Source organism: Crassostrea angulata, chromosome 8, assembly GCF_025612915.1.
Source record: "Crassostrea angulata isolate pt1a10 chromosome 8, ASM2561291v2, whole genome shotgun sequence".
Taxonomy (NCBI): domain Eukaryota; kingdom Metazoa; phylum Mollusca; class Bivalvia; order Ostreida; family Ostreidae; genus Magallana; species Magallana angulata.
The window spans coordinates 50100420-50114065 of NC_069118.1; the positions used below are offsets into that span (position 1 = coordinate 50100420).

A 13646-nucleotide genomic window follows, 5' to 3' on the forward strand; every position below is an offset into this window, starting at 1 on the left:
AGGTTACTAATTCCGTCATATTTTGACAAATTTTACCGAGAATATCTACAAAATATCTTTATTGCCACTTCATCTTTTTTTATCCGGAGTAATTAACATGAACGAAAATAGATTTCTTACGTCGATTTAAAATGGGAAATGTGTATATATATTTTCTCTATTCGGAAGAACTTAGGACACCTCCCACAAATTTTCTATGAAAATATCTGGATATCTCTCATATCGTTTGCAATGCAAATTCCCCGTAGAATCTCTTCTTGTAGTGTATTGCAACTTGAAACAGTGTTTAAAAACAGAAATTCTGGACTATTTTCATTCTAGTCTATGAACAAAGTTTGGATACAAATGTATTAATGATTATCGAAAAATTAGGCTAAAGTTGCGGAACCTGGGAGAGAAATTTTGTTTGCCACTCAGTAATGCAAATACTTGTTCTGTCTCATTAAGATATGCATGATTTAAGTTACACGTATTACGTAAAAGTAACAAGCCTCATATAATGACTTAAGTTCAGTTTAAAATAATAACATGAGGAAAACTGATTTAGTTTTTGGAAAGACCTCCAAAAGTACAATTGGGGTTATGTATTGGCATTGTCATTATGGCAAGCGATTTTATAAACGAAAGCATCAGTTTAAAAAAAAGGTTTCACATTTTTTCTTATAATAAAAAAGAATATACTTTTCCGCATTATAGGTATATTCAGCTAGCGGTCCAATAGAAGGGTTTACACGTCTTAGGATAGAAGGAGAAAATTTTGGAGATTTCCCTTGGTCAAAAGTAAACGTTACCATTGGTGAAAAGAACGCCTGCAATGTGATGAATAAAACACGTACAAGGTGATTAGGTTTTAGTGCTCTTTTATCGAAAGAATATTGCAGCATTTAAAGAATTTAACGTATAAATTCAAGTTTATTTTTTATTTTCATCTAGTTCTTTAAGGAATGCGGTTTTATACAAGACTGAATCAACGTACATGGTTTTTTTTTTCAATAACACCTCCTTGTTATATAATGCGTTTTAATCACACATTTTCTGTAGACAAAAGGCATACTTGTAATCACATGCAAAAAAGATGATTAAATTCGCTACGAAACTATTACCGAAGAAAGTATTTTCTAATATGATTTTTAAAAGAACAGTCTCACTGTTAGCCGGATCAAAATTTTTTACCGATATCCACTTAAGATGGATCTCTACACCACATTTGTGTAGGAGATTTTTGTTGCATGCATTTGTAACTAATAATAGGCACAGTATTCAACAATAATAGAGCTCAAAGTACAATACTCTATTTTGAAGAGAATTTTTTAAATATCTGTCTGCTTCCAGATAGCCCCTTTTATGTCAAAATTTAAAACATTTTTGTTTTTAAACTCTAATGAAAGTGAAATGTTACAAAAGTGGAAAAAAAAAACCAAACAAAATAATATTGAATTAAGTTTTTATGATTTTTATTTTAATTTACATAAAAATGAAACTAAAATATTTTAAAATTCTTTTAAGGCAAACTTCTGGATGAAATCCCACAAAAATATGAAAATAGAAACAAAATTCGTTGGTTAATGAGATGAAAAAAAGAAATTTAATGAAACTGAAAAATTAAAAGAAATACTGAATTATTTTAAAAATCTTAGTTTGAAAGATCCTGTTTTAGAGTTGTCTCTCTTGATTTTACATGGTCTCAAATATCTTGGGACCACTTTTCTGATTTAAAAGAAAATCACAATTTTTTTTTTAAAAAGGTAAAAGTATATGCTAAAATGTAAGAAAAAGGTTAGTAGTGCTTATGATAATGTTTGGATCTGAAAAATTATATTTTAGACGAATGCATTATATTTATATTAAACCCTTGAAAACAAAATGTAAGTAGTTACATTGCCTCTTACTTTCACATTACAATATACAATACAAATTATACGCAACAAACCTATGCATATATATACATACATCAGATTTCTATAGTGATACACATGTACGTGTGGAATTTAAAAACATGCTCTTTTTCAAGATTCTGTCGTTCCCTCATTTTGCTTGCAAATCCGGATTCCACTGCTATTGCTAGCATACATGTACCTAGCTATATCTATTTTAATTAAAATACATTAGTTAAGTTTCAAACTTTCAATGCAAGTCTTATACTGCAAATGTTTTAAATTTGGGAAGTTGGGATCAATTAATACAAGAGATGGTACTACGGAACTTTAGTTTTATATTTATCATGCATATAGGGTTCAAGTGAAAATTATCTGCTCACCTTTATCGATAATCCGTCCCATATTTATGATCGTCTGTTGCAGATGACATGACAAATATGTATTGCCATTAGCAGGGAAACAGTATATTATTTCGTTTTCACGTTTTCTCTACATAACAGCTGATAATCAATGTTACTTGAAAGCTATAATCACGAAGGGAATGGACGTATTTTCTAAGCGATTTGGTGATTTCATTCTTATCTGATCTCCCTCGCTAGAAGAGTTCAATTGAGCGGTGTTTAGCTATTTTGTACCACGACATAATGCTTTCAATCAGGAACAAAATGGCGTTTCAAACGGATATCAGACATATTGTGACGATGTAGCCTTCCACCTTAAAACATTTATTAATTGATTAAATTCGAAAAAAGCTTCTGTCTTCAAATTTAAACCAGCGCTAGTAAAAACAATTACGATAAATTCAAGGGGAAGGTGTGTGTGTGTGTGGGGGGGGGGGGGGGGCAGGGGCATCAAAACAAAGAAAAAATAAGCATACCTGAAATCCCGGTTTATCAGATTTTTTTTCATATTACTTTTAAATTAACAAAATCGACTTTCTCAATCGTAATAATTTCTATCGCTCACAGTATACATACATTACCTTTCTAATTGCTTAGTATTGCCATTGTTTACAACAGCAATGTAGAGTAAAATCAATACCGGATATCTAAAACGCTATTTAAAAGGTGAACTATGATATTGTGAAATTCATATTATGACGTAGTGCGATGCTCAAATTGAAAAAAAAAAATGAAAAATCCCAAATGATCCATCTTTTTTAAACTTTTTGATTACAATACTGGTAGTGTAGAAAAAGACACACGGCATGCGAAAAAGAAACAAATACACGTATTTTCAAATAGTGGTGATTTCTTAAATATAAATGCATAATTACTAATGATTGAAGTCAATTGCAATCCACAAAAGATATACAATATTATCATTAAGGTCAATCGGTCTACTTATTTTATTTTATAGCTCACGTGATTTATCAAAGCATGATCCTTTGCTAATGCTAGGATCTCAAGAAAATTCAACATGCAACATTATATAAATAGTGCCTGTTTAGGAGGGTAACAGTTGAAATTTACACCCCGAGAAAACCATTGTCAACCGACGCGAAGCGGAGGTTGACAATGGTTTTCGAGGGGTGTCACGCTATTTTTTTTTAATAATGGCTCTGGTATCTGCCCGAGCGGTTGGTATCGGCCCATGCCCCTTGGGTTTGGACTATACAATCCGAGTGCTGATACATGTACCAGGGCCAAGATGAAAACAACCGTGTGATGTTGTTTATTTCGTAAAAATAAAATCAAAAGATTTTTATTCAAATTCAAATTTCAAATAAGGAAATATTCAATATAATTTATCATAAAAAAGCTATATTTTTTCGGACATAGAAAACTTGTTTCTTTCTATTCCTTTATACATGTGTGCAGAACTGTAAGAGGTGTCGGAAGATGTTGGCAACCGTTGTTTTATATTCAGCAGAAGGGAATCTCTCGTTTGAGATGAAGCTCTATCTTGTAGAAATCAAAATTATTTAGGGAAAAACTTTTCATCTCCGCAATGAGTCAAATTCTTTCACTGGGACTTCGTAAGTTTCCTGTCAGATTACATTTATATATCTCACGCTGTTAGCGAATTGTTTTAGAACATTCGTAAGCGCGTCTATTCTTTTAACCAATTATTTTTAGGTCACCTGAGTAAACTCAGGTGACCTCTTGTTATCCATTTTCGTCCGTCGTCGTGCGTCGTGCGTTAGTTATTTTACATTTTTAACTTCTTCTTAAAATTGTTACCATTTTTGGTTTGAGGCATTTCCGTTCAATGGTAAGAGGAATCTAAATTGTGAAATGCATGGCTCTACCACCCCCGGGGCGCCACATGTGGGGCCAAATATGCAAACAATTTTCAAAAAATAGTCTTCTTTACTCCCACACATGTGAGGAAAAAACTGGTTGCATAGTTATGATATCTATATATGAAGCCCTCTACCAAAATTATGAAATTCAGGGCCCCTGAGTCAGTAGTTCAGGCTCTTGGGTGGGGCCAATATAGACATATAGTAAAAATGTACTTAATCTTAGAAAATCTTCTGTACTCAAATATCTATTTGTTATAGACTAAATGCATGATTATGATATCGATGTCCATGAAACCCTCCACCAAAATTGTGAAAATCATTACCCCTGTGTTAGGGGTTCAGGCTCTTGGGTGGGGCCAATATGGCCAGATAGTTAAAATGTATTTAATCTTAAAAAATCCTCTTCTATACTCCCATATCTATTTGTTAAAAACCAAATGCATGATTATGATGTCCATGAAACCCTCAACCCAAATTGTGAAATTCATGACCCCTGTATCAGGGGTTCAGGCTCTAGGGTGGGCCATATAGTAAAAATGTATGAAATCTTAGAAAATCTTCTCTACTCCCATATCTATTTGTTCAACACTAAATACCTGGTTATAATGTCCATGAGGCCCTCTACCAAAATTGTGAAATTTATAACCCCTGGGTCAAGGGTTCAGACTCTAGGGTGGGGCCAACATGATCATATAGTAAAAATGTCTTAAGTTTCGTGTTCCATTCTTACCTTTTTCCTTCATTATCTATATGTCGATTGATTTTAAATACAGCGTGCTATTGTTCTAAACCCACAACCTTTGTGTCTGTTACCTCCCCTTACTTAGATTCATAACACTATTTGGCGCAATTTTCGAACTACATGTATTTTATTTTTAACTTTTGATAGTAAACAAAAATATTAAGATGTGATAATTTATATTATTTATTTGTTATTCTATCGTTATTTCACAACCTTGTCAAAACCTACACTTAATTAAAAAAAAGAGGTATGGAGAATTAACGATTTTAGATTTGAGGGCAATATAGACAACAGCTGATGCGTGACAATGGGCTAAGAAAAAGAAATATCGCCCTGAGGGTGATACAGCCCTAGTTTTTGGTTGCTGTCTCGTAGTCCAAAACACTTGTATAAGGACTGATACACTATAATGAATATGATATAAAATCTTTTCAAGAACTACAATGTTACAATATTGAAGATCACTATGCAAACAATCTCAGATAGTGTAGATTCTAAATTGTACGAACCATTCAAACCCAATACTTTGGCCTAAGAGGGGTTCAAAGTTCATCATAGAAATATATCGAGAAAAATGTGAACTAAATGCAGCAATATGGGATATTTTTTATACACTCTCTTGGATAATGGAGATTTTAAACTATTATAACCCTAACTACTTTGCCAATACTGGGACTTAGGAGTAATTCAAAGTTCAAAGAAGAATTTTTTTGACAGCTATGCCTTTTTCTCAAGTTTAGTATAACTACTGTGAAAAACAGATAATCATGTACTTAGCTATTTTTTCAATTACAGTATTGAGTGTTTAACGATTGCACACGATGATAGGACTGTACTGGTTACTGTCAAAGCAACCATTGGTGGCATCCTGAAAAGCTCTGCAGTTAGAGAGTTTCCAATTTTGGTCACGGTAAAGTTGAACAGAATACGTATTTCGAAACGTTAATGGTTAAAATGACGTTGACATTCGACATAAACATTTAACTGCAGCAGGGTCGGCACAGTACATCGTATTATGCAGGAAATGAAATGAATATTTAACAGTAGTTGTTTTATTATTCCCTATTTAGTTTTATATTCAAGTCAAAGCTGTTGTTTTGTTTTTCCATTTCATTATTTGTTTTTAATCCTGAGAAAGGAGGTTGTCATCAATCATAAAAATATAGACATTACAAATAAATGTTCAAAGAGAACTGTAAGAACAAAAATTAATTAACAAATACAAATATACATATATAAGATTAAATGATAAATAATTGTACTCTTGACAGTGCAACCAACAATAAGGGTATACTAATTAGAATAGCAATTCACACCTTTGAGTCAGTAATAGAAAGGATGCAAAAATTACGTTAAGTCGTTCTGAGCTTTGATGTTTACTCACAGCAATAAGATTAAATCATTGATATAACTATAATTAAAAGTTAGATTTTAAATTGTAATAAAATAAGACTTTTAATGTAAATCCTTTCCACCAGAAAAAGGACAAGAGCGTAGTTAACAAAAGCAGTATAGTTGCTGGTTGAAAATATCTTACCATATGTATATTTTTAAAGTTAATCTAAAAAACGGCATTTGATTATTAAGAGGGGCGAAAATAAAGAACACACAAAAAACTATGATAGTGCTGTTTATTTGTAGAGACCTTATCTGAGTTACACCTATTCTCTATTTGGGTCTCGGCGTGGAAACACAGTACTTACATTAGAAGGCAACAATCTGGACACTGGATTTTCGACAAAAGTACTGATTTCCGATATTTCCTGTGTGATTACGAGGTAAGAATTATTGATTAATCTAAAGCATAAAAAATTAAAAAATGAACCTTCTTCCGTTGATTTCTTGAACTATTAATCTATTAAGGAAACATAACGTATAAGTTGGATAATTGAGGTTTGAATTCATTTCAAGCTGGACAATTCTAAAAGCAAATTTCCAGTGTTACCACAAACACCAAAACATCAAAAACTCATAAATACACAAATAAAATGAAGAAAAAAAAATCAAATCCAGAATGTGAAAAAAACCCATGAAGCTTCGAATACAAAATACGCTAGTTCAAAGGAGAATTTCCTTACATAGTTATATATAGATATATATATATATATATATATATATATATATATATATATATATATATTTCTCCAGTTCCACTGGACCAATTCAACCAAACTTAGCATACAACATCGTTGAGTGAAGGGTACGCAAGTTTGTTAAAATTAAAAACCACATTCTGTCTCAAGAATAGATTAGAAGGATTATTGAAAATTTGTTGGAATTTTTCAAAAATCTTCGACTAAAAAACCATTTAACTAGTAAACCTGAAATTTATGTGGAAGCATCCTCATATTTTTATTGCAAATTTGTATATTTTACATATTTTCGTACCATTATCTTCGATATCGTACATGTCAGAACGTGAGTCATTTATATCATGCCTGTGTTATACTAGCAATAGGAATGTTGTTTTTACAGAATCTTGACTGTTTGCTTACAGAAAATTATAAATAGTTATAGGAACTCGTTGAGGAGAACGAAAATATCGTCCTTGCGATTGCAAAAGGAATTATAATCAGTCATGTAAAAATATATCTTAAAAACCTCCACCACTTTTTTCCTAGAGTTGAAGAGTATAGTCCCTAAAAACCTTTTTAGAGTGTTAATTGCAATTTAAAATGTTGTGTTTGTTGTTCAACAGTAACAAACTGTTTTGATAGGTAGATGCTTAATGTGTCTTCCAATTCATGTAACAATATATCTTATTCATTTGAGTCATACTTAACACCGTTTGGCAAAATTATAGCTGTTGTTATAGAAAAATCCATGTCAACTTTTCCATAGCAATAATTAACACTCCCAAAAGCTGTTTCTATGGAAGGAAAAGAGCATCTTAATTTCTATGAAAGCAAGAAAATGAAAAAACCCGAATGAGAATTGTTTTTTGTTGATTTATTTTAAGAAAAATGTCGATTGTAAACGAATTTAAAAAAAATGATATAATCACCCCTTTACTCCCACATATAGGGAAAGACACTAAATGCATATATAGTTATGTTGTTTATGAAGTTCTCTGCCAAATTGTGAAATTCATGGTCCCTGGCCCAGGGGTTATTATCCTACGGCAAGGTCATTATAAATATGGCGTAACATTAACTTGTATTACATTTTGTAAATGTTAGAAAATTTGTTTCTCTATTCCCATATGTATTTGAGATAAAAAAAACTAAATGCATGTCCATGAAGCCATTTACAAAAAATTGTAAAATTCATGGCCCCTAGATCAGATGTTCAGACCTTATGATGGTTTCAATAAGGCCAAATAGTAAAAATGTACAACATTTTATTTTTGTATACAGATGAATTAGAATTTATTCAAAAACTTGTACGTGAAAAATAATAAATCCCTACTATGGCCTTCAACTTAACATTCGGGTATCTCGACAACGTATTGTCAATCAACAATTGTTAATTCTATCATTAAGTTGACCCAATATATATTTTTTAACTTGAAATAAAAGATACCACTGAGTGTTATATATCTGTTTCATAATTTGAAATTTTCACTGGAAAGGGACATTATTGGCGACTAAACAAAAAACAAAGCAAACTTTGATAAACTATGACTTTAATTTTTCTATAGTTAACAGTCCTTACCTTACTAATGTAACAATATATCTTCATTATTTGCATATGGAGTTTTTATATTTAAGGCAAGGATATGCTTTACGTATAAACAGTTTTTAAGTCGAGGCAAGCCTCTGACAAACAAGTGGATAGAACAATTAACAGTCTCGATTGAAATCATCTTTTCAGAAAATCTATGGTCGATTAAACTTACTTTTTAGCGAATCCTTTCGTCGACTGAGTCGCATGCTGACTGACGTTTTTCATACTTATTGTTATACCATAATTGTCTGTTTCTTCTCCTGTTTTTTCGATTAAGCCAAAGAGCACAAGGCGGGTGTGACCGGTCACTCACTAATGGCACCTGATCCTACCTCCAATTGTTTTAGTGTTTTCTCTGCTCCTGTTGTGTATTTTTTTCCTTGACTTTTGATTTTTAACATTGTTCGTAATCATTACGTTATTTCAATTGCATTGTTATTATGTCAATTTTTTTTATATTCAATACTTAATTGTCTACGATTAAAAGCATACACCGGTCAGCAGAGGATTCTCACACCTCCATGACCCCTGATCCTACCTCCAATTTTTTTTTTCCTTTGGACTTTTGATGTTGAACACTGTTAGACATTTCATTCTCAACCAGTGGGGCAGGGGTTCAGGTTGTTTTTTTAGAGAAGGGATAACATACAATTATGTAGTGAAGATGTACTTTTTATTGGATCATTTGTGTTACTCGTGATACTTATTGTCGTGGATGAAACTGAAATATTAGAAGGGGGAGTAGTGTTGTATTACGGTTTAGACTACCAAATGATGCTCAATAAACCATTCATTTACGGCATATGGTATCCAGTTGAACGCCATGGCCAATAAATGTCTTGTTTTCTTCATGAAATACTATAGTACAAGTTTTATGATTAAACCAGTTCTCTAGACACCCCCCCCCCAAAAAAAAGAATATTTGAGAACTCAAGAAAGGATGTGACACACAGATATTAATCACCGGTTTGTCCAAAACACTTATTTGTACACCACGTGACTATTGCTTAGCCAAATTACAAAAAAAAGCGGGAATATAATGATATGTCTTGGACAATTTGTTATAATACTTTCATATTCGGATCTTACAAAATTGTTCCTATGTTTTTATTGTAATCTTTAAATTACTTGACGTTCATGTGAGCTTGTGTTTCTCATTGTTGAAATCTGTATTATCTCTTAATGAGCAAAACAATGTCATATATTACTTATTTTTCTTATCTTCAACCAATTCAAATAAAGTATTTGAATAATAATTATAAACTTATAATAGACAAAACAGTCAAATATAAGAAAGGTCTTTCAAAGAAACGCATTTACACATATCAAGACCCCTCTAATAACCTTTATAATGTAATTAAATTCAAATAGGACGCTTAAAGAAATTGTACTAAAAATCTATTAATAAAACTTAAAAAAATGATTAAAGAATTAAGCATACTGAACGAAACAAAAAGGTCTGTTAGAACATCAAAGGTAAAAAACCATACATATATGCAAGTTAAGTCGTTACAGTTAACACTGATGACGGAAGGCGTGAAGTTAAACTTTCTTTAAAAAAAATATGAGGTTTTTGCATCTGTTTCTTAAAAATTACAAGAGTCTGATATTCTGAGTTCTGTTGTATGTGTAAGCAAAATTTTCTACTAAGCATTAAAGAAGATAACATTGCTTTTTCAATTTTTTTCCCTATATGACAGCAAATGCCTCTAACATTGCAAAATGTATCTTTTTTTCTAAAAAAAAAATGTCAAAGTTATTTTTACACAGTTAATACGTTATTCCTACTCTTTATACTATCTCTAAGTTTGAAATCAGATAAAGTTAGCATTAAAAACTTTTTTATTCATACAAACAATCCATCAATCAATTAATTAATCCATTAATCAAAATATCTATGTTACAGTAAAAACCAGACACATATAGAATTCAAAACAAGAGCATGTTGGGAAATCATACAAGGAAAGAACATGACCTGCAATGAATGTTTCCCAATTACAGTCAAGATAAACGATGACGTCATAACAAGTTCAAATGACACATTTTGTTATACAAACGATCCACAAATTATAAGTGTGTCAAGGAATACAACAATAATGAGGTATTTTCAAAACGTAAATGATTGTTTAGTTTTTAACATTTGTAGTAAATAATATGCGTTCATCATAATCTGGAAAAATATATAATGATATTCCTGTACCATTTGTTATTTTCTTTCTTTTGAAGTGGGGGTCTGAAATTGGTTGTGAGAGGCACACACTTTGGAAATGCGAATTCATACTCGCTAAATTTAAGATCAATGGAAACATCTGAAACAATATATACCGTAATTTTTTCTTAAAAAATAATATTAAGTTATATTTTATAAATATCGGTCGATAAATAATTGATACCAAATTAATGCTTTACAAATCTGTAATGAAAGAAAATAAATTTAAAAATAAAAATAAAAGAATTTTTATTATGTAGAAAATAAATAGGACCAAATTAAAAACAGGTAATTATCAAGTTATGCTAAAACTTCTTTCAATTGTCTTTTAAGTATTTGTTTTTTAACAGATTTGTGAACTGTTTAATGAGAACCTAATTTGCCCGACACCTGATCTATCGAAAAACATCAGAAGATGGGAAACAAAGTTAGAGATGTGGATAATGATTGATGATGATGATTATTATTGGAAAAAATGGGCCGGTGACGCTCCTCATTATATGACAGTTTATCCAGATCCCGTGTTTGAAAGCTTCAATACCATCCTCAGAAATGACGGGTCAAAGGTGGAAAATCATTTATTGGTCTATGTAAGAAATTATTGAATTATAGACAAATAAAAGAAATATTTATTAAGTATTTTAGCTCCGTCGTTTGAATACTCATTTTGTGTATCAGAAGAACCGAAATACTTTTAAACCTGACCAGGCATAGCCCGATTAGCCTGGTCTGGCCTCAAAATTGGTTTAGCCTCACTTTTGACCTTAAATTTGGCCTGTTTCCAAATTTTGGCCCGACTTAAAATTTGATCTCTTCCAAAATATTTGGCCTTAAATTTTTTAATTTTCCCATTTTCCTCATTTGTTAGATTTACATTGAATTTTAATCAATTTCTCATAGCTATTGAAAACTCACTGCCTTTTTAATGATTACAATCAAAATATATATGATAAGTGAGCGACTGTGTAATCGATTTAATCCATGTATGGACACACAATAAATACCAATGACTTCCATGTTCATCTCTGATCTTATTTTTGCCAAGGAATTTGATTATGCCAAAGCGATCAGCTTAAAACTGAGAGACGCTCTCTCCTTCTCTGTCTCTGTCTGTCTCTCTATCTATCTCTCTCTCTCTCTCTCTCTCTCTCTCTCTCTCTCTCTCGTTTTCAGAGATTCAACTGATTGAAGGATTGATAAATATCTCAAACATTTGTAAAATTGTATATATTCTATTTCTATCACTTTGTATTGAACTTGAAAATTGACGGTTTGTTTAAATTACCTTTTCACTACCAATCAAGTCCAAATTTTTCTCTCTGGCAGAAATTCGATATCAACCTTTTCTGTTGATAATCTGCTACACTGGGGTCAGAATCATTGTCTGCCATGTCGTTCAGCATTTCACATGGCCTTATTTAATTAATGTCATTTGTGAATGACTGCAGCATTGCATCACTCGATAATTCGATTAAGCAATGATCATAATCTATTGTTTGTATCTTTAAGAAACTATTTTCCCCCACGGGGACTTTTCATTCTCAGAATTTGAACAAATCAAACAATTTATGATCTTTGATGTTGGTTAAAATAAACAAATTGGCCTCTACCATTTTCTCTTAAACATGTAGGTCATATAAGAAGATCTACATTGGTATTGTCGATCCTGATAGCAGTGTCATTTAAGTACATTCAAAAAATGTCATGGTCATACAATGTCAAGGCAGCACCACATTATTAAGTACTATAGAATTAAAGAGACTTGATCAAAATCTATCAGAATCAATCACTCATACCAGTAGTATATGTAGATTACACTTAAATATAAATTGTTAATTTGTTATTTTTTGTTAATAGAACTACCACAATGAGATACCGAAGCCATCTACTGGGACGTTTCATATATATTGAACATAAAATATTAAAACAAGTCAATAAGATCATCAAATATGTGAAAAACTATTAAAATAAAATTGAGGCCAAAAATGTCTGTAAAGGCCAAATTTGAGGCCAGGTCATTTTTTTGAGGCCAGGCCAAAATTTGGAACCAATTCAAAATTGAGGCGAAAAGTGAGGCCTGGTAAATCTTGAGGTCATGCAAGGCCAATTGCACCATGCAAGGTTTTAGAGTATGTCCAGAAAATTATTTACCTCTATTATTATATACACATTTTCTGAAGACATTTTCAATTGATTTATAGGGACAGGAATTGAATAAGGTTCTTCAACCTCAAGATATCTCAATCAATTTCAACATACCCGTACAGGCTGTGTCGCCAACGTATTTGAGATGTGATTTGACGGAGATCGATCCCAAACATTATGCAGACGACAAGAAAGATGTTTTGACTATTAAGGTATAAATGTGCACACGTTAATGAATTACAGTTTAAGTGGTGTACGTGTCTGGTTCTTCTTTTTGAAACAGCGTGATTAATTTACATTTATAATTTCCCTCAAATCGATGATACGGATCAGACGAACATTAAAGTGCATTTGATTTAAATTATTGCACAAGTACACTTTGGTAGTCTTAGTACAAACTTAGCTTTCATTTTCAAAAAGGAGAAAAAACCTTTAAATTTGACCCAAATAGGGGGGTACTTGACCAGATAAGTAGATGCACTCATATCTACAGTTTAGCCAGCTAGTAACAAACTCTTTATTTGTATTTAGCAGTTTGATTGAATATATGATTAAGATGTTTAATCACTGTTAGATCGTATATTTTCGGTGCATTTCATTTTGTGTCAAAGTTATCAAACTAAATAAATAAAGAGAGATGGAAAAAAAGGAAGAAAGGAAGAAAGAAATTAAAACAACTTGAAAAACTAAATCTAAATAGAAGTATGCATCTTCAAAAGACAATTAAACAAAATACATAGATATGCCCTTTGGAAGAAT

General features: G+C 31.5%; 1 protein-coding gene across 1 annotated transcript in view; it reads left to right on the forward strand.

The window, feature by feature from the left end:
* Positions 1-13646, forward strand: part of LOC128161057 (hepatocyte growth factor receptor-like) — a 35316-nt gene that overhangs the window by 19688 nt on the left and 1982 nt on the right. Inside the window, exons 6-12 of the mRNA XM_052824308.1 lie at positions 697-839; positions 5663-5777; positions 6509-6645; positions 10440-10634; positions 10760-10859; positions 11093-11332; positions 12944-13099. Of these exons, the coding sequence (XP_052680268.1) occupies positions 697-839; positions 5663-5777; positions 6509-6645; positions 10440-10634; positions 10760-10859; positions 11093-11332; positions 12944-13099 (1086 nt within the window). The remainder of the gene's footprint in view (positions 1-696; positions 840-5662; positions 5778-6508; positions 6646-10439; positions 10635-10759; positions 10860-11092; positions 11333-12943; positions 13100-13646) is intronic.